The sequence below is a fragment of the Bombina bombina genome, chromosome 7, assembly GCF_027579735.1.
Source record: "Bombina bombina isolate aBomBom1 chromosome 7, aBomBom1.pri, whole genome shotgun sequence".
Classification (NCBI taxonomy): domain Eukaryota; kingdom Metazoa; phylum Chordata; class Amphibia; order Anura; family Bombinatoridae; genus Bombina; species Bombina bombina.
In genome coordinates this window covers 160002423-160023847 of record NC_069505.1, presented here as the reverse complement: position 1 = coordinate 160023847, position 21425 = coordinate 160002423, and the positions used below count along the sequence as shown (strand labels likewise).

The following is a 21425-nucleotide window of genomic DNA, read 5'->3' as shown; positions in this document are numbered from 1 at the left end:
CTACGCTAGACGACATTACGGACAGGCTTAGAGTCCTTAAACTAGCTAATTCATTCATTTCGGAGGCCGTAGTACATTTAACCAAACTTACGGCTAAGAACTCAGGATTCGCCATACAGGCACGTAGGGCGCTGTGGCTAAAATCCTGGTCAGCTGATGTTACTTCTAAGTCCAAATTACTTAATATACCTTTCAAGGGGCAGTCTTTATTTGGGCCCGGTTTGAAAGAAATTATCGCTGACATTACAGGAGGTAAGGGCCACGCCCTACCTCAAGACAAAGCCAAAGCCAAGGCTAGACAGTCTAATTTTCGTCCCTTTCGGAATTTCAAAACAGGAGCAGCATCAACCTCCACTGCACCAAAACAGGAGGGAGCTGTTGCTCGTTACAGGCAAGGCTGGAAGCCTAACCAGTCCTGGAACAAGAGCAAGCAGGCCAGGAAACCTGCTGCTGCCCCAAAGACAGCATGAACCGAGAGCCCCCGATCCGGGACCGGATCTAGTGGGGGGCAGACTTTCTCTCTTCGCCCAGGCCTGGGCAAGAGATGTTCAGGATCCCTGGGCGCTAGAGATCATATCTCAGGGATACCTTCTAGACTTCAAATTATCTCCCCCAAGAGGGAGATTTCATCTGTCAAGGTTGTCAACAAACCAGATAAAGAAAGAAGCGTTTCTACGCTGTGTACAAGATCTGTTATTAATGGGAGTGATCCATCCGGTTCCGCGGTCGGAACAAGGACAAGGGTTCTACTCAAACCTGTTTGTGGTTCCCAAAAAAGAGGGAACTTTCAGGCCAATCTTAGATTTAAAGATTCTAAACAAATTCCTAAGAGTTCCATCGTTCAAAATGGAAACTATTCGGACAATCTTACCCATGATCCAAAAGGGTCAGTACATGACCACAGTGGATTTAAAAGATGCTTACCTTCACATACCGATTCACAAAGATCATCACCGGTATCTAAGGTTTGCCTTCTTAGACAGGCACTACCAGTTTGTAGCTCTTCCATTCGGATTGGCTACGGCTCCAAGAATCTTCACAAAGGTTCTGGGTGCCCTTCTGGCGGTACTAAGACCGCGAGGGATTTCGGTAGCTCCGTACCTAGACGACATTCTAATACAAGCTTCAAGCTTTCAAACTGCCAAGTCTCATACAGAGTTAGTTCTGGCATTTCTAAGGTCGCATGGATGGAAAGTGAACGAAAAGAAGAGTTCTCTTTTTCCTCTCACAAGAGTTCCATTCTTGGGGACTCTTATAGATTCTGTAGAAATGAAGATTTACCTGACAGAAGACAGGTTAACAAAGCTTCAAAATGCATGCCGTGTCCTTCATTCCATTCAACACCCGTCAGTAGCTCAATGCATGGAGGTGATCGGCTTAATGGTAGCGGCAATGGACATAGTACCTTTTGCACGCCTACACCTCAGACCGCTGCAATTGTGCATGCTAAGTCAGTGGAATGGGGATTACTCAGATTTGTCCCCTACTCTGAATCTGAATCAAGAGACCAGAAATTCTCTTCTATGGTGGCTTTATCGGCCACACCTGTCCAGGGGGATGCCATTCAGCAGGCCAGACTGGACAATTGTAACAACAGACGCCAGCCTACTAGGTTGGGGCGCTGTCTGGAATTCTCTGAAGGCTCAGGGACTATGGAATCAGGAGGAGAGTCTCCTTCCAATAAACATCCTGGAATTGAGAGCAGTTCTCAATGCCCTTCTGGCTTGGCCCCAATTAACAACTCGGGGGTTCATCAGGTTTCAGTCGGACAACATCACGACTGTAGCTTACATCAACCATCAGGGAGGGACAAGAAGCTCCCTAGCAATGATGGAAGTATCAAAGATAATTCGCTGGGCAGAGTCTCACTCTTGCCACCTGTCAGCAATCCACATCCCGGGAGTGGAGAACTGGGAGGCGGATTTCTTGAGTCGCCAGACTTTTCATCCGGGGGAGTGGGAACTTCATCCGGAGGTCTTTGCCCAAATACTTCGACGTTGGGGCAAACCAGAGATAGATCTCATGGCGTCTCGCCAGAACGCCAAACTTCCTCTCTACGGGTCCAGATCCAGGGATCCGGGAGCGGTTCTGATAGATGCTTTGACAGCACCTTGGATCTTCGGGATGGCTTATGTGTTTCCACCCTTCCCGCTGCTTCCTCGATTGATTGCCAAAATCAAACAGGAGAGAGCATCAGTGATTCTAATAGCGCCTGCATGGCCACGCAGGACTTGGTATGCAGATCTAGTGGACATGTCATCCTGTCCGCCTTGGTCTCTACCTCTAAGACAGGACCTTCTGATACAGGGTCCATTCAAACATCAAAATCTAACTTCTCTGAAGCTGACTGCTTGGAAATTGAACGATTGATTTTATCAAAACGTGGTTTTTCTGAGTCGGTTATTGATACCCTGATACAGGCTAGGAAGCCTGTTACCAGAAGGATTTACCATAAAATATGGCGTAAATACCTATACTGGTGCGAATCCAAAGGTTACTCCTGGAGTAAGGTTAGGATCGCTAGGATATTGTCCTTTCTACAAGAAGGTTTAGAAAAGGGTTTATCAGCTAGTTCATTAAAGGGACAGATTTCAGCTCTGTCCATCTTGTTACACAGGCGTCTGTCAGAAAATCCAGACGTCCAGGCCTTTTGTCAGGCTTTAGCTAGGATCAAGCCTGTGTTTAAAGCTGTTGCTCCGCCATGGAGTTTAAACTTAGTTCTTAACGTTTTACAGGGTGTTCCGTTTGAACCCCTTCATTCCATTGATATAAAATTGTTATCTTGGAAAGTTCTGTTTTTAATGGCTATTTCCTCGGCTCGAAGAGTCTCTGAGTTATCAGCCTTACATTGTGATTCTCCTTATCTGATTTTTCACTCAGACAAGGTAGTTCTGCGTACTAAACCTGGGTTCTTACCTAAGGTAGTCACTAACAGGAATATCAATCAAGAGATTGTTGTTCCATCCTTGTGTCCAAATCCTTCTTCAAAGAAGGAACGTCTTCTACACAATCTGGATGTAGTTCGTGCCCTCAAGTTCTACTTGCAGGCAACTAAAGATTTTCGCCAAACTTCTTCCCTGTTTGTCGTTTATTCTGGACAGAGGAGAGGTCAAAAAGCTTCTGCTACCTCTCTCTCTTTTTGGCTTCGTAGCATAATACGTTTAGCCTATGAGACTGCTGGACAGCAGCCTCCTGAAAGAATTACAGCCCACTCCACTAGAGCTGTGGCTTCCACTTGGGCCTTTAAGAATGAGGCCTCTGTTGAACAGATTTGCAAGGCTGCAACTTGGTCTTCGCTTCATACTTTTTCCAAATTTTACAAATTTGACACTTTTGCTTCTTCGGAGGCTATTTTTGGGAGAAAGGTTCTTCAGGCAGTGGTTCCTTCTGTATAATGAGCCTGCCTATCCCTCCCGTCATCCGTGTACTTTTGCTTTGGTATTGGTATCCCAGAAGTAATGATGACCCGTGGACTGATCACACATAACAGAAGAAAACATAATTTATGCTTACCTGATAAATTCCTTTCTTCTGTTGTGTGATCAGTCCACGGCCCGCCCTGTTTTAAGGCAGGTAAATATCTTTTAAATTATACTCCAGTCACCACTTCACCCTTGGTTACTCCTTTCTCGTTGATTCTTGGTCGAATGACTGGGACTGACGTAGAGGGGAGGAGCTATATGCAGCTCTGCTGGGTGAATCCTCTTGCATTTCCTGTTGGGGAGGAGTTATATCCCAGAAGTAATGATGACCCGTGGACTGATCACACAACAGAAGAAAGGAATTTATCAGGTAAGCATAAATTATGTTTTTCCTCTTACTCATTTACTGTACCCACACATTATATACCGTTTTTCTCGCCATTAAATGGACTTTCTAAAGATACCATTATTTTCATCATATCTTATAATTTACTATAAAAACAATTATAAAATATGAGGAAAAAATTGAAAAAAATCACTTTTTCTAACTTTGACCCCCAAAATCTGTTACACATCTACAATCACCAAAAAACACCCATGCTAAATAGTTTCTAAATTTTGTCCTGAGTTTAGAAATACCCAATGTTTACATGTTCTTAGCTTTTTTTGCAATTTATGGGGCAATAAATACAAGTAGCACTTCGCTATTTCCAAACCACTTTTTTTCAAAATTAGCGCTAGTTACATTGGGACACTAATATCTTTCAGGAATCTCTCAATATCCATTGACATGTATATATTTTTTTTAAAAGACATCCCAAAGTATTGATCTAGGCCCATTTTGGTATATTTCATGCCACCATTTCACCGCCAAATGCGATAAAAAAAAAAAAAGTTCACTTTTTCACAAAATTTGTCACAAACTTTAGGTTTCCCACTGAAATTATTTACAAACAGCTTCTGCAATTATGGCACAAATGGTTGTAAATGCTTCTCTGGGATCCCCTTTTTTCAGAAATAGCAGACTTATATGGCTTTGGGGTTGCTTTTTGGTAATTAGAAGGCCGCTAAATGCCGCTGCGCACCACACGTGTTTTATGCCCAGGAGTGAAGGGGTTAATTAGGGAGCTTGTAGGGTTAATTTTAGCTTTAGTGTAGTGTAGTAGACAACCCCAAGTATTGATCTAGGCCCATTTTGGTATATTTTATGCCACCATTTCACCGCCAAATGCGAGCAAATAAAAAAAATCGCTAACTTTTTCACTATTTTAAGTTTCTTACTGAAATTATTTACAAACAGCTTGTGCTATTATGGCAGAAATTGTTGTAAAAGCTTCTCTGGGATCCCCTTTGTTCAGAAATAGCAGACTTATATGGCTTTGGCGTTGCTTTTTGGTAATTAGAAGACCGCTAAATGCTGCTGCGCACCAGACGTTAATTATGCCCAGCAGTGAAGGGGTTAAATTAGGTAGCTTGTAGGGAGCTTGCAGGGTTAATTTTAGAGATCAGCTTCCCACCTGACACATCCCACCCCCTGATCCCTCCCAAACGGCTCTCTTCCCTCCCCCACCCCACAATTGTTCCCGCCATCTTAAGTACTGGCAGAAAGTCTGCCAGTACTAAATAAGAGGTTTTTGTATTTTTTTAAATAAAAATAATAAAATATTTTAGCTGTGATGGACCCCTGCCTTAGCCCCAACCTCCCTGATCCCCCCTCCAGCTCGCTAACCCTCTCCCCTACCTAATTGCCGCCATCTTGGGTACTGGCAGCTGTCTGCCAGTACCCAGTTTGGCCCCAAAACCCCCCAAAAAGTATTTTTATTTAATTTTTTAACTTTAAAACTATTTCTGTGTGTATTTAGTGTAGCAGCCCCCCCCCACAATACCCCCCTCCCAGATCCTTTTATATTTGAATTTTTTTTTTTTACCTTTTTCTCCCTTTCTGCCTCATTCATTGGTGTCAGTGTGGCTGTGTGCACGTGCGCACCCATGCATGTTCACGTGCACGCTCACCCTTGTGCACGCGCATCGTGTACGCGCGCGCGCTCTCACACCCGGACAGTGCACTACCGGACACTGGCACCATCGCTACCGGTGCAGAGAGGGCCACAGAGTGGCTCTCTCTGCATCGGGGGCTTGTAAAATGGTATTGCAGGATGCCTCCATATCGAGGCATCACTGCAATACCCTCAGAGCTGCTGGAAGCATTTGTGATCGCTTCCAGCACTCTGTTAGACAACTGACGTACCAGGTACGTCCATTGTCATTAACTGTTAGTTTTTGCATGGCGTACCTGGTACGTCAGTTGTCATTAAGGGGTTAATTCAGTATTATTGTCATATCACTTGATAATGGGTAAGCTTACATTGTAATGGTTCAAGGAACAAAAAGAAAACAGTCTAATTTATTCAAATATTTGTATTATTGTTCTATTGTTTGCAAATAACTGTTTAAAGGGACACTAATCACTTATGCACCTCCCTCTAATCATAGGTACTTCCATTTTGGATTCTAGGTTACACTGCAGGTATCTAAAGGAGAGTTACTGCACATGTGCACACTGTCATGTGCACACATTTCAACATGGCAGCACCCCTGACTAGCAGGAGGCGAGGAATAACCTCAGTACTTTATAAAAATGTATTTAGTGTTTAGTGTCCCTTTAACCCCTGCAAAAAAGTTAAGCACATTGTTAAAGTCAACTCAAAGCAAAAATGCACTGCTGGGAGCTAGCTGGAGACATTTAGTGAGCCAATGACAAGAGGCATAGATGGGCAGCCACCAATCACCAGCTAGCTCTCAGTAATTAATTGCTACTCCGGTGCCTACCCTAATTATTCTTTCCAGCAAATGATTTGAAGTGAACAAAGTAAATTTGATATTAAAAGTACATTAAAAATCACAGACAGTGTGAGAGATAAATTTGGAGATTTATTTTTTTATAATTGTGCATTTTGCCTGAATCATTAAAGTTTTACTTAGATTTCCATATTAATTTAAAGGGCTATTCCAACCAAAATTGAAAATCACATGGGTGCATTTCGGTATTGAACAGAAGCAATTTTGTAATATACATGTATTAGCAAAAATGCTTCTTATAAAAGCTATAGCTGTTTCAAAAGTGTATTTAAGTATGCACCGTGCACCAGCATTTTAAACACAGCACTTGCTTAGAGAGCCAAAGGTGCTTGTACCATCTGGTAATGACTCAATTTTTCATTGCTGACATGATACAAGCCCCAGTGATGATCTGAGCAGCTACATTATTTAAAATGTGGGTGCAGTGAAAACATCTAGCTATGCTTCACATGCACGTGCAGAGAAAAACGTTAACACTAAAGCAGTGATAACTTATACTAGAAGCATTTTAGCCAATACATGTATATTGCAAATATCTTTCTATTCAAAGATGTAATTCATCTATGTGCATTTAAATTTTGACTGGAATGTCCCTTTAAGAAAGTGCTGACTAAATTCCCAAAGCTTTTCTGCATAAACAACCATTCTAAATATTAATTGAAATACTATTCTCTAAAATCTTCGTGCCTTCTTTCTCAACTGTGTGTAACTTATTTTACAATGACAACACAGGGAGCTTCATTGGGTGAATTTCTACTGTAATGACATATAATATGAAACAAATATATTTTTATTTATGGTGCTCATATTTCTTTGGTTGCACAAATTAAATGTAGGTTACCACAGAGACAGTAAGTCTGATAACCCACACTGCTCCCTTCTGACAATAGTTATAGGTAGCCATAGTTACTCAACGATATTCTAGCATCTTATGTCTCATTGTTTTAAGATTCACAACACATATGAGTAATACTTGGCATGTAGCTAAGATTAATGGCCTCTGATACTAAATTAGTGTTCAGATATAGACCTTATACGGTCATTTCACAAGTAATTGTACAGCAATCAGCTAGTTAGACAATGTTATTGAATGTTCTGTACATTTTTTAACTTGATGCACTCAGCAATAGATTTTTTTTTTATGATACATTTATTTTTTTCTCCCATTTTCCAGCCCCCTATACCATGTGAGAGACATCAGCCAATCACAGACTAGTATACGTATACCTTGTGAGCTTGTGCACATGCTCAGTAGGAACTTGTTCCCCAGAAAGTGTGAATATAAAAAGACTTTAGAAATTTGATGATGGAAGTAAATTGGAAAGTGTCTTAAAAACTACTTGTTCTATCTGATTCATAAAAAGTTTATTTTGACTTGAGTGTCACTATAATTGCACAATGAGATGTTTCCTAGGGATATCAAAAACAATGGGAAATATTAAAGGGACATATAGTACAAGTTTAAAAAAAATAAACCTTTATGGCTTTGATCAATTATGTAACTTTAAGAGACTTTTCAGTTTACGCCTATCGTCAAATTTAATTTTGTTTTCTTCATATCTATTGTTGAAGAGCATAGCTAGGTAGGCTCAGGAGCTCCAATGAACTACTTGGAACCAGCTGGTGATTGGTGGCTACACAATATGACTCTTGTGATTGGCTATGTCCCAGTAGTAGCATGTTGCAACTGACAGCTGACTTTAATCCCTGCAAAGCAGTTAAACTCAAAATGATGTAATAGTGCAATAATAACATGCTCCTAAAGGGACAGTTTAGTCAAAATTAAACTTTCATGATTCAGAAAGGGCATGCAAATTTTAAACAACTTTCCAATGTACAATTATCATCAAATTTGCATTGTTCTGTTTGTATTCTTTGTTGAAAAATAAATCTAGATAGGCTCATATTTTTAATTTCTAAGCCCTTGATGGTCGCCTCTAATCTCAGTGCATTTTGACAGTTTTTCACAGCTAGACAGCTCCAGTTCATGTGTGCAATATAGATAACATTGTGCTCACATCGGTGGAGTTATTTATGAGTCAGCACTGATTGGCTAAAGTGCAAGTCTGTCAAAAGAACTGAAATAAGAGGGCAGTCTGCAGAGACTTAGATACAAGGTTATCACAGAGGTAAAAAGTATATTAATATAACTGTGTTGGTTATGCAAAACTGGGGAATTCTGGAGTAGACTGTCCCTTTAACACATTGGGACATTTCTGTTTGCACATTTATATCCCTTTAAGCCTAAAATGTTCACTGTGCTAACTACAGTTTAGTGACTATTTTCTTATTTAATTTATAACTGAGCCTTTAAAAACTGTCCAAGATGTGTAATGCATGTGCAATTTAATTGATTCTATTTAAAGTGTATAAGTTTTTGGTCCTAGTAAGTTAAATTGTTATAGATATTTATAGCAATATGTTTAGATCATTCCTCATGCCTTAGGATATGCTAGAAAAATAACTTTCTTACAGCTACACTCGGTAGCAAATCTTTCAGTCTGTTTTTGATAATATACTTATTTAACACTGAAATATTTCTTGTTAAGTGAATGTTATAGTATACAGTGCTGTCTGGTTGGGCTTTTTATCTTTCTACAGAAGTTGACACCCTAAACTAGATTTTTCTTTAACTGGCCATAATTCTTCTAACTTCTTTTTTTTAAATAAATAAATACACAGAAATAAAGCTGACTGCTATAGAATATAACTCCCACACACTTGGGCTTCAAACACTGTGCTAATAAAATATACTCTTGCTCTCAACTTGATTTATGTACTGTAAATTATTTTATTTATTTAAATCATTTTTTACCACTTGATTTTTTTTTTTTATGAACAGCCTCTTGTAACAGCAAATTTTGTAATAGAATCAATTTTTTTTTTTTTTTTAGGTTTACAACCCATAGATAAGAAAGAAAAGATTTCCCATAAACCTTTAGAAGCCACTTTTCCCTGTAAAAAGACCAGGCGAAAGTTGTTGGTGTCTCCATTACAAAAAGAAAATGTTGAAGCATCTCACTTACCTAAGAGTAATCCGTTAAATTATTCTATAAGCAATGAATGTGCCCCTATCGTTTACACACCAGAAAGTTGTAACAAGACCTTAGCAATTCTCAAACAAGTTGCTCAGATCCCGTGTTTACAAAAGAAAATAGAAAATCCTGTAAACGTTACGTCTGAAGACAAAGGAAATATCCGAAGCGCTTTCAACTTCAGAATGCCAACGGAATCTGAAAATGCAGATATGAACTCTACAGTCATTCTGTCTCAAGGCAACAATGAAATACATTTGGAGCCCATACCGGATTTACATGTTAAAGGACAGCCTAGCATTAGCATATCGCAAAGGTACTTACCATGAAATACGTTTATGTAAATTACTAGAGGTAGTGACAGTTCCCAAAGAGTGAGAAAGACTTACTGTTCATGTCTACTGGAAACCATTTGTTCAAAGTCTTCTTTATGCCATCTAGACTTTTCACACACTTTTGTCCTTAAAGGGAATGAAACTGAAATTGATAATCCCTTATAAAATCTGTAATTAGCAGTGCTGAAAAGTACAAAAAGATTTTATTATTACTTATAACTGTGTTAAAGCCATAGTTAAAAAAAACAAAACAGGCTAGTCAAAATTAAACGTTCATGATTCAGATAGGGAATGTAATTTTAAACAATTTTCCAATTTACTTTTATCATCAAATTTGCTTTGTTGTCTAGGTATTCTTAGTTGAAAGCTTAAACCTAGGTAGGCTCGTATGCTAATTTCTAAGACCTTGAAGGCCACCTCTTATCTAAATGCATTTGACAGTTTTTCACAGCTAGAGGACATTAGGTCATGTGTGCCATATAGATAACATTGTGCTCACTCCCGTGGAATTATCTGAGTCAGCACTGATTGGCTTAAATGCAAGTCTGTCAAAAGAACTGAAATAAGGGGGCAGTCTACAGAGGCTTAGATACAAGGTAATCACAGAGGTAAAAAGTGTATTAATATAACTGTTGGTTGTGCAAAACTGGGTAATGTGGGTAATAAAGGGATTATCTATCTTTCTCCTGTTAAGTGTGGTCAGTCCACGGGTCATCATTACTTCTGGGATATTATCTCCTCCCCTACAGGAAGTGCAAGAGGATTCACCCAGCAGAGCTGCTATATAGCTCCTCCCCTCTACGTCACCTCCAGTCATTCTCTTGCACCCAACGAATAGATAGGATGTGTGAGAGGACTGTGGTGATTTTAATTAGTTTATTAACTTCAATCAAAAGTTTGTTATTTTATAATAGCACCGGAGTGTGTTATTCATTCTCTGGTAGAATTTGAAGAAGAATCTACCTGAGTTTTTTCTATGATTTTAGCCGGAGTAGTTAAGATCATATTGCTGTTTCTCGGCCATCTGAGGAGAGGTAAACTTCAGATCAGGGGACAGCGGGCAGATTAATCTGCAAAGAGGTATGTAGCAGTTTATTATTTTCTGACATGGAATTGATGAGAAAATCCTGCCATACCGTTATAATGTAAACTCAGCCTTAAATGCAGTAGATGTAGCTGGTATCAGGCTGTCATGTATGTATATTTTACACTTCAGTATTCTGGGGAATGGTACTTCACTGGATTTATACTGTATGCATAGACTTAACCTATTTTGCAGGGACTTGCAATAGGTTTTAAATAACAATTAATTTATTGAGGTTAAACGTTTTTTTGCTGGCATGTAAAATCGTTTATTTCTCTGAGGTACTGGGTGAAAAAATGTTTTGGGCACTATTTTTTCCACTTGGCAATAGTTTTGTTTAAATTAAAGCAGTTTACTGATCTCTCTCACTGTTATGTGTGAGGGGGAGGGGCCATTTTTGGCGCTTTTACTACGCATCAAAAAACTCAGTCAGAAGTTCTTTTTTCTTCCTGCATGATCCGGTTCATCTCTACAGAACTCAGGGATCTCCAAAGCTTGTTTTGAGGGAGGTAATCATTCACAGCAGAGCTGTGAAGATTGTAGTTGACTGTGATAAAAAACGTTTATTTGTGTATTTTTTCTGCTGTCAGGGTTAGTTATCCTTTGCTAATGGGAACAATCCTTTGCTAAAATTGTATATTTCTTACAAAGATTTGATGCTATAACTTATTTATTTTCAACTGTCATAATTTTTTCTGTGCTTCTTATAGGCACAGTTCGTTTTCATATTATTGTAAATTACTTGAAAAGCATTTCCAAGTTGCTAGTTTATTGCTAGTGTGTTAAACATGTCTGATTCAGAGGAAGATACATGTGCTATATGTGCTAATGCCAAAGTGGAGCCCAATAGAAATGGGCAAGAGATGTTCAGGATCCCTGGGCGTTAGAGATCATATCTCAGGGATACCTTCTGGACTTCAAATCCTCTCCCCCAAGAGGGAGATTTCATCTGTCAAGGTTGTCAACAAACCAAATAAAGAAGGATGCGTTCCTACGCTGCGTACAAGATCTTTTATTAATGGGAGTGATCCATCCAGTTCCGCGGTCGGAACAAGGACAAGGGTTTTACTCAAATCTGTTTGTAGTTACCAAAAAAGAGGGAACTTTCAGGCCAATCTTGGATTTAAAGATCCTAAACAAATTCCTAAGAGTTCCATCGTTCAAGATGGAAACTATTCGAACAATTTTGCCCATGATCCAAGAGGGTCAGTACATGACCACAGTGGATTTAAAGGATGCTTACCTTCACATACCGATTCACAGAAGTCATTACCGGTATCTAAGGTTTGCCTTTCTAGACAGGCATTACCAGTTTGTAGCTCTTCCATTCGGATTGGCTACGGCTCCAAGAATCTTCACAAAGGTTCTGGGTACTCTTCTGGCGGTACTAAGACCGCGAGGAATTTCGGTAGCTCCGTACCTAGACGACATTCTGATACAAGCTTCAAGCTTTCAAACTGCCAAGTCTCATACAGAGTTAGTACTGGCATTTCTAAGGTCGCATGGATGGAAGGTGAACGAAAAGAAGAGTTCTCTCTTTCCACTCACAAGAGTTCCCTTCTTAGGGACTCTGATAGATTCTGTAGAAATGAAGATTTACCTGACAGAAGACAGGTTAACAAAGCTTCAAAATGCATGCCGTGTCCTTCATTCCATTCAACACCCGTCAGTAGCTCAATGCATGGAGGTGATCGGCTTAATGGTAGCGGCAATGGACATAGTACCTTTTGCACGCCTACATCTCCGACCGCTGCAATTGTGCATGCTAAGTCAGTGGAATGGGGATTACTCAGATTTGTCCCCCACTCTGAATCTGAATCAAGAGACCAGAAATTCTCTTCTATGGTGGCTTTATCGGCCACACCTGTCCAGGGGGATGCCATTCAGCAGGCCAGACTGGACAATTGTAACAACAGACGCCAGCCTACTAGGTTGGGGCGCTGTCTGGAATTCTCTGAAGGCTCAGGGACTATGGAATCAGGAGGAGAGTCTCCTTCCAATAAACATTCTGGAATTGAGAGCAGTTCTCAATGCCCTTCTGGCTTGGCCCCAGTTAACAACTCGGGGGTTCATCAGGTTTCAGTCGGACAACATCACGACTGTAGCTTACATCAACCATCAGGGAGGGACAAGAAGCTCCCTAGCAATGATGGAAGTATCAAAGATAATTCGCTGGGCAGAGTCTCACTCTTGCCACCTGTCTGCAATCCACATCCCGGGAGTGGAGAACTGGGAGGCGGATTTCTTAAGTCGTCAGACTTTTCATCCGGGGGAGTGGGAACTTCATCCGGAGGTCTTTGCCCAGATACTTCGACGTTGGGGCAAACCAGAGATAGATCTCATGGCGTCTCGTCAGAACGCCAAGCTTCCTCGCTACGGGTCCAGATCCAGGGATCCGGGAGCGGTTCTGATAGATGCTTTGACAGCACCTTGGACCTTCGGGATGGCTTATGTGTTTCCACCCTTCCCGATGCTTCCTCGATTGATTGCCAGAATCAAACAGGAGAGAGCATCAGTGATTCTAATAGCACCTGCATGGCCACGCAGGACTTGGTATGCAGATCTAGTGGACATGTCATCCTGTCCGCCTTGGTCTCTACCTCTGAAACAGGACCTTCTGATCCAGGGTCCATTCAAACATCAAAATCTAACTTCTCTGAAGCTGACTGCTTGGAAATTGAACGCTTGATTTTATCAAAACGTGGTTTTTCTGAGCCAGTTATTGATACCTTAATACAGGCTAGGAAGCCTGTTACCAGAAGGATTTACCATAAAATATGGCGTAAATACTTATATTTGTGCGAATCCAAGAGTTACTCATGGAGTAAGGTTAGGATTCCAAGGATATTGTCTTTTCTACAAGAAGGTTTAGAAAAGGGGTTATCCGCTAGTTCTTTAAAGGGACAGATTTCAGCTCTGTCCATTCTTTTACACAAACGTCTGTCAGAAGTTCCGGACGTTCAAGCTTTTTGTCAGGCTTTAGCTAGGATCAAGCCTGTGTTTAAAACTGTTGCTCTGCCATGGAGTTTGAACTTAGTTCTTAATGTTTTACAGGGTGTTCCGTTTGAACCCCTTCATTCCATTGATATCAAATTGTTATCTTGGAAAGTTCTGTTTTTAATGGCTATTTCCTCGGCTCGAAGAGTTTCTGAGTTATCTGCCTTACATTGTGATTCTCCTTATCTGATTTTTCATTCAGACAAGGTAGTTCTGCGTACTAAACCTGGGTTCCTACCTAAGGTGGTCACTAACAGGAATATCAATCAAGAGATTGTTGTTCCATCTTTGTGTCCTAATCCTTCCTCGAAGAAGGAACGTCTGCTACACAATCTAGATGTAGTCCGTGCCCTGAAATTTTATCTACAGGCAACTAAGGATTTTCGTCAAACGTCTTCCCTGTTTGTCGTTTATTCTGGTCAGAGGAGAGGTCAAAAAGCTTCGGCTACCTCTCTCTCTTTTTGGCTTCGTAGCATAATACGATTAGCCTATGAGACTGCTGGACAGCAGCCTCCTGAAAGAATTACAGCTCATTCTACTAGAGCTGTGGCTTCCACTTGGGCCTTTAAGAATGAGGCTTCTGTTGAACAGATTTGCAAGGCTGCAACTTGGTCTTCTCTTCATACTTTTTCCAAATTTTACAAATTTGACACTTTTGCTTCTTCGGAGGCTGTTTTTGGGAGAAAGGTTCTTCAGGCAGTGGTTCCCTCCGTATAAAGAGCCTGCCTGTCCCTCCCGTCATCCGTGTACTTTTGCTTTGGTATTGGTATCCCAGAAGTAATGATGACCCGTGGACTGACCACACTTAACAGGAGAAAACAAAATTTATGCTTACCTGATAAATTCATTTCTCCTGTAGTGTGGTCAGTCCACGGCCCGCCCTGTTTTTTATGGCAGGCTAAAAAATTTTTGGATTGTACTCCAGTCACCACTACACCCTTGGGCTTCTCCTTTCTCGTTGGTCCTTTGGTCGAATGACTGGAGGTGACGTAGAGGGGAGGAGCTATATAGCAGCTCTGCTGGGTGAATCCTCTTGCACTTCCTGTAGGGGAGGAGATAATATCCTAGAAGTAATGATGACCCGTGGACTGACCACACTACAGGAGAAATGAATTTATCAGGTAAGCATAAATTTTGTTTTTTAAACAATAACAATTCTGTAGTAGACTGTCCCTTTAAAGTTTCAGAGCAGCAATGTACTACAGTTTGCTTGCTGAACACCTCTTTGAACTCAATAACAAAAGGCGTGTATACATAGCTATCAATCACCAACTAGCTTCCAGTTGAGTCTACCAATACATGCTGTTCCACAAAAGATGCCAAGAAAACAGTCAACGTGATCATAGAAGTACATTGAAAACTCTCTTAAAGGGATTTCAAACCCAACGTTTTTCTTTCATGATTCAGATAGTGCATACAATTACAAAACTTACCCATTTACTTCTATCAAACTTGCTTCATTCTCTTGTAATCCTTTTCTAAAAGAGCAGCAATGCACTACTGGGTGCTATCTGAACTCATCAGTAAGCCAATGACAGGAGGTATATATGTGCAGCCACAAATCAGCATTTCTGCTACTGAGCCTACCTAAGTATGCTTTTCAACCGTGAGTATCAAGAGAACAAAGCAAATTAGATAATAGAAGTGATTTGTACAGTTGTTTAAAACTGCATGCTCTGTCTGAATCATTAAAGAAACATTTTGGGTTTCATGTACCTTTAAAATTGGATGATGAATCTAGATCATGAATGTTGCATTTTGATTTTCATGAAAATTGAAAGATATACTGGCCCAGTCTAAAATACAAAAAAATAACATTTGTTAGCAGCATTTTGTGTTCCTTATTTCTTCATTTTGTACCAATTTTTTACGAATGTATCATTTGTACTTGAAATACTCATTTTAAAGGCGATTTATGTCTTTATAGAGTCGCTGTTCACTCTTTACTGAATAAAAGTTCTGGAAAACAAAACGAGATACCATCTTATATGGCTATGACTTCGGCTGCTGAAAGAAAACGAAAGCTATTAAGGTAAGGCTATAAATCTCATACTATATCGCTTGTTGTTGCGAGTTTGGTTTTCAAGACAACATTTTTAAAGGGGTTCTCATAACTTCATATAACTATTTAGTGTTTTAAATTGTACCATTGAAATCATTTACTTTTTTTCTCTCTTAAAGGGACATTCAAGTCAAAATAAACTTTTTATGATTTAGATAGAACAAGCAGTTTTAAGACACTTACCAATTTACTTCCAATATCAAAATTTGCAGTCTTTTTATATACACACTTTCTGGGGAACAAGATCCTACTGAGCATGTGCACAAGCTCACAGGGTATATGTATACTAGTCTGTGATTTGCTGATGTCTGTCACAAGATACAGGGGGCCGGCAAATGGGAGAAAAAATACATTTTGTCAGAAGAAAAAAAATAATCTACTGCTTATTTGAAATTCAGAGTAGGCGTTAAATCATTGTCTTTTTATTATGCACTTGTTAATTATGTAATTCTACTGCACTGAGTGGTCCTTTAACTAAACCTATAGACCTGCAAATACCAGAGTCCTCAATATGTGCTTTAATGAAAGGGAGTGCAGTTTAACACTAGCAGCGTGCCTTAAAGACTAGCACAAGGGTTGCATGTTTTTGTACAATTCTTAGTTAAGTAGTTTTAAAAATGTAGTTTCTAGAATATTTAGGTTTCTATTTTTCTTTGCAATTCTGATCTGTTTTAGAGAGAATCGATTAACGTGATGGTAAACTTTACATATTTTAATATCGGGTCTGGAATCTAAGCAATATTGTAGATGGCCTTTAACTGATCACTTATAATGAAGATGCGCTGTAACTTTTTAATCTAGCTGTGTCATTCTAATATTCTAATACCCCGCACTCTGACCGCCCACTTTGAAACTTTTTTTTTTTTTTTTTTGAGAGCTAATGGTTTGAACTGTTCTCCAATCAGCACTCTAGCTGTTTGTTGCATCTTTATTACAAGTCTATCTAAAATATTGCTTAGATTCCGGACTTGATTTTAAAACATATAAGGTTTACCATCTTTTTAGCCATGCTTCATTTCTTAAAGGGGCATAAAAGTGCAAAAAGAAAATGCTCTGATGTGTAAGCGCTAGCACCCAGCAGTGCATTGCTGCTCCTGCGCCTACCTAGGTATGCTTTTCACAGAAGAAAACAAAGTAAATTTGAAATAAGAAATCTGAGATGTCTCTTAAAGGGATATGAAACACGCCAAAAAATATTTTGTGGTTCAGACAGAGCATACCATTTTGAAAAAGTTTCCAATTTACTTCTATTATCAAAAGAGCTTTGTGTCCATGATATTCTGTGTTGAATAGATACCTAAGTAGGCATCTGGAGCACTATACGGCAGGAAATAGTGCTGCCATCTTGTGCTCTTGCAAAACTGCTACCATGTAGTGCCCCAGAAGGCCGTCTCCTAAGCATGCATTTCTTCTTTTCAACAATAGATACCAAACAAAGAAAATAAAAATTTATAATAGAAGTAAATTAGAAAGTTGTTTAAAATTGCATGCTCTATCTGAATCATGAAAGAAAAAACTTGGGTTTAATTTCCCTTTAAATTCATGCCCTATATAAACCATGAAAGTTTATTTCTTTCATGTAATTAGCAGGAGTCCATGAGCTAGTGACGTATGGGATATACATTCCTACCAGGAGGGGCAAAGTTTCCCAAACCTTAAAATGCCTATAAATACACCCCTCACCACACCCACAATTCAGTTTTACAAACTTTGCCTCCCATGGAGGTGGTGAAGTAAATTTGTGCTTGATTCTACGTTGATATGCGCTTCGCAGCAGGCTGAAGCCCGGTTTTCCTCTCAGAGTGCAGTGAATATCAGAGGGATGTGAAAGAGTATTGCCTATTTGAATACAATGGTCTTCCTCTAGGGGATCTATTTCATAGGTTCTCTGTTATCAGTCGTAGAGATTTCTTCTCCTACCTCCTTTTTCAGATCGACGATATACTCTTATATACCATTACCTCTACTGATTCTCGTTTCAGTACTGGTTTGGCTATCTACTTTATGTAGATGAGTGTCTTAGAGTAAGTAAGTCTTATTTCTATTTATGACACTCAAAGCTATGGTTGGGCACTTTATATGTAAAGTTCTAAATATATGTGTTTAAACTTATATTTGCCATGATTCAGGATAATCAGTATTCCTTCATTCAGACTGTCATTTTCATTTTTTGGGAAAATGCATATAAATTTCTTTTCTCCAACATTGGTGTGTCCGGTCCACGGCGTCATCCTTACTTGTGGGAATATCTCTTCCCCAACAGGAAATGGCAAAGAGTCCCAGCAAAGCTGGCCATATAGTCCCTCCTAGGCTCCGCCCACCCCAGTCATTCTCTTTGCCGTTGCACAGGCAACATCTCCACGGAGATGGTTAAGAGTTTTTTGGTGTTTAAATGTAGTTTTTATTCTTCTATCAAGTGTTTGTTATTTTAAAATAGTGCTGGTATGTACTATTTACTCTGAAACAGAAAAGGATGAAGATTTCTGTTTGTGAGAGGAAGATGATTTTAGCAGACAGTAACTAAAATCGATTGCTGTTTCCACATAGGACTGTTGAGATGAAGTAACTTCAGTTGGGGGAAGCAGTTAGCAGACTTTTCTGCTTAAGGTATGACTAGCCATATTTCTAACAAGACGATGTAATGCTGGAAGGCTGTCATTTCCCCTCATGGGGACCGGTAAGCCATTTTCTTAGTCAAACAAACAGAATAAAGGGCTTATAATGGGCTAAAAAACTGGTAGACATTTTTATGGGCTAAATCGATTGCTTTATTTGGGCATTTTATTCATATTTATGCTGACAATTTGCATTTATAAACTTGGGGAACGTTTATTAAACGGCAGGCACTGTGTTAGACACCTTTTCCAGTCAGGGGGCCTTCCTAGTTGTAGACTGGGCCTCATTTTCGCGCCATTACTGCGCAGTTGTTTTTTGAGAGCAGGGCATGCAGATGCATGTGTGAGGATCTAAAAATTGCTGGAAAAGCTTCTAGAAGACGTCAATTGGTATCGTATTCCCCTCTGGGCTTGGTTGGGTCTCAGCAAAGACTATAGCTGGGACTGTATAGGGGTTAAATTTATAAACTGCTCCGGTTATTTTAAGGGTTAAAGCTCTGAAATTTGGTGTGCAATACTATTAATGCTTTAAGACACTGTGGTGAAATTTTGGTAATTTTTTAACAATTCCTTCATACTTTTTCACATATTCAGTAATAAAGTGTTTTCTGCTTAAAATTTAAAGAGACAGTAACGGTTTTGTTTTAAAACGTTTTTTGTGCTTTGTTGACAAGTTTAAGCCTGTTTAACATGTCTGTACCTTCAGATAAGCTATGTTCTATATGTATGAAAGCCAATGTGTCTCCCCATTTAAATTTATGTGATTATTGTGCCATAGCGTCCAAACAAAGTAAGGACAGTACTGCCACAGATAATGAAATTGCCCAAGATGATTCCTCAGATGAGGGGAGTAAACATGATACTACATCATCTCCTACTGTGTCTACACCAGTTTTGCCCACGCAGGAGGCCCCTAGTACATCTAGTGCGCCAATGCTTATTACCATGCAACAATTAACGGCTGTAATGGATAACTCCATAGCAAATATTTTATCCAAAATGCCTACTTATCAGAGAAAGCGCGATTGCTCTGTTTTAAACACTGAAGAGCAGGAGGGCGCTGATGATAATTGTTCTGTCATACCCTCACAACAATCTGAAGGGGCCATGAGGGAGGTTTTGTCAGATGGAGAAATTTCAGATTCAGGAAAAATTTCTCAACAAGCTGAACCTGATGTTGTGACATTTAAATTTAAATTAGAACATCTCCGTGCACTGCTTAAGGAGGTGTTATCTACTCTGGATGATTGTGACAACTTGGTCATTCCAGAGAAATTATGCAAGATGGACAAGTTCCTAGAGGTTCCGGTGCACCCCGACGCTTTTCCTATACCCAAGCGGGTGGCGGACATAGTAAATAAGGAGTGGGAAAAGCCCGGCATACCTTTTGTTTCCCCCCCCCTATATTTAAGAAATTATTTCCTATAGTCGACCCCAGAAAGGACTTATGGCAGACAGTCCCTAAGGTCGAGGGGGCAGTTTCTACTCTAAACAAACGCACTACTATTCCTATCGAAGATAGTTGTGCTTTCAAAGATCCTATGGATAAAAAATTGGAAGGTTTGCTTAAAAAGATTTGTACAGCAAGGTTACCTTCTACAACCCATTTCATGCATTATTCCTGTCACTACAGCAGCGTGGTTCTGGTTCGAGGAACTAGAAAAGTCGCTCAGTAGAGAGACTCCATATGAGGAGGTTATGGACAGAGTTCACGCACTTAAATTGGCTAACTCTTTTATTTTAGATGCCGCTTTGCAATTAGCTAGATTAGCGGCGAAAAATTCAGGGTTTGCTATTGTGGCGCGCAGAGCGCTTTGGCTAAAGTCTTGGTCAGCGGATGTGTCATCCAAGACAAAATTGCTTAACATCCCTTTCAAAGGTAAAACTCTATTTGGACCAGAATTGAAAGAGATTATTTCAGACATCACTGGGGGAAAGGGCCACGCCCTTCCACAAGATAGGTCTTTCAAGGCTAAAAATAAGTCTAATTTCTCCAACATAGGTGTGTCCGGTCCACGGCGTCATCCTTACTTGTGGGATATTCTCTTCCCCAACAGGAAATGGCAAAGAGCCCAGCAAAGCTGGTCACATGATCCCTCCTAGGCTCCGCCTACCCCAGTCATTCTCTTTGCCGTTGTACAGGCAACATCTCCACGGAGATGGCTTAGAGTTTTTTAGTGTTTAACTGTAGTTTTTATTATTCAATCAAGAGTTTGTTATTTTGAAATAGTGCTGGTATGTACTATTTACTCAGAAACAGAAAAGAGATGAAGATTTCTGTTTGTATGAGGAAAATGATTTTAGCAACCGTCACTAAAATCCATGGCTGTTCCACACAGGACTGTTGAGAGCAATTAACTTCAGTTGGGGGAACAGTGAGCAGTCTCTTGCTGCTTGAGGTATGACACATTCTAACAAGACGATGTAATGCTGGAAGCTGTCATTTTCCCTATGGGATCCGGTAAGCCATGTTTATTACGATCGTAAATAAGGGCTTCACAAGGGCTTATTAAGACTGTAGACTTTTTCTGGGCTAAATCGATTCATTATTAACACATATTTAGCCTTGAGGAATCATTTTATTTGGGTATTTTGATATAATAATATCGGCAGGCACTGTTTTAGACGCCTTATTCTTTAGGGGCTTTCCCAAAGCATAGGCAGAGCCTCATTTTCGCGCCGGTGTTGCGCACTTGTTTTTGAGAGGCATGGCATGCAGTCGCATGTGAGAGGAGCTCTGATACTTAGAAAAGACTTTCTGAAGGCGTCATTTGGTATCGTATTCCCCTTTGGGCTTGGTTGGGTCTCAGCAAAGCAGATACCAGGGACTGTAAAGGGGTTAAAGTTCAAAACGGCTCCGGTTCCGTTATTTTAAGGGTTAAAGCTTCCAAATTTGGTGTGCAATACTTTTAAGGCTTTAAGACACTGTGGTGAAAATTTGGTGAATTTTGAACAATTCCTTCATGTTTTTTCGCAATTGCAGTAATAAAGTGTGTTCAGTTTAAAATTTAAAGGT

At 39.8% G+C, this 21425-nt stretch overlaps 1 protein-coding gene across 1 annotated transcript in view; it reads left to right on the top strand.

The window, feature by feature from the left end:
* The window catches only part of KIF18A (kinesin family member 18A), a 442588-nt gene that overhangs the window by 413411 nt on the left and 7752 nt on the right, over positions 1-21425 (top strand). Inside the window, exons 14-15 of the mRNA XM_053720394.1 lie at positions 9176-9632; positions 15660-15764. Of these exons, the coding sequence (XP_053576369.1) occupies positions 9176-9632; positions 15660-15764 (562 nt within the window). The remainder of the gene's footprint in view (positions 1-9175; positions 9633-15659; positions 15765-21425) is intronic.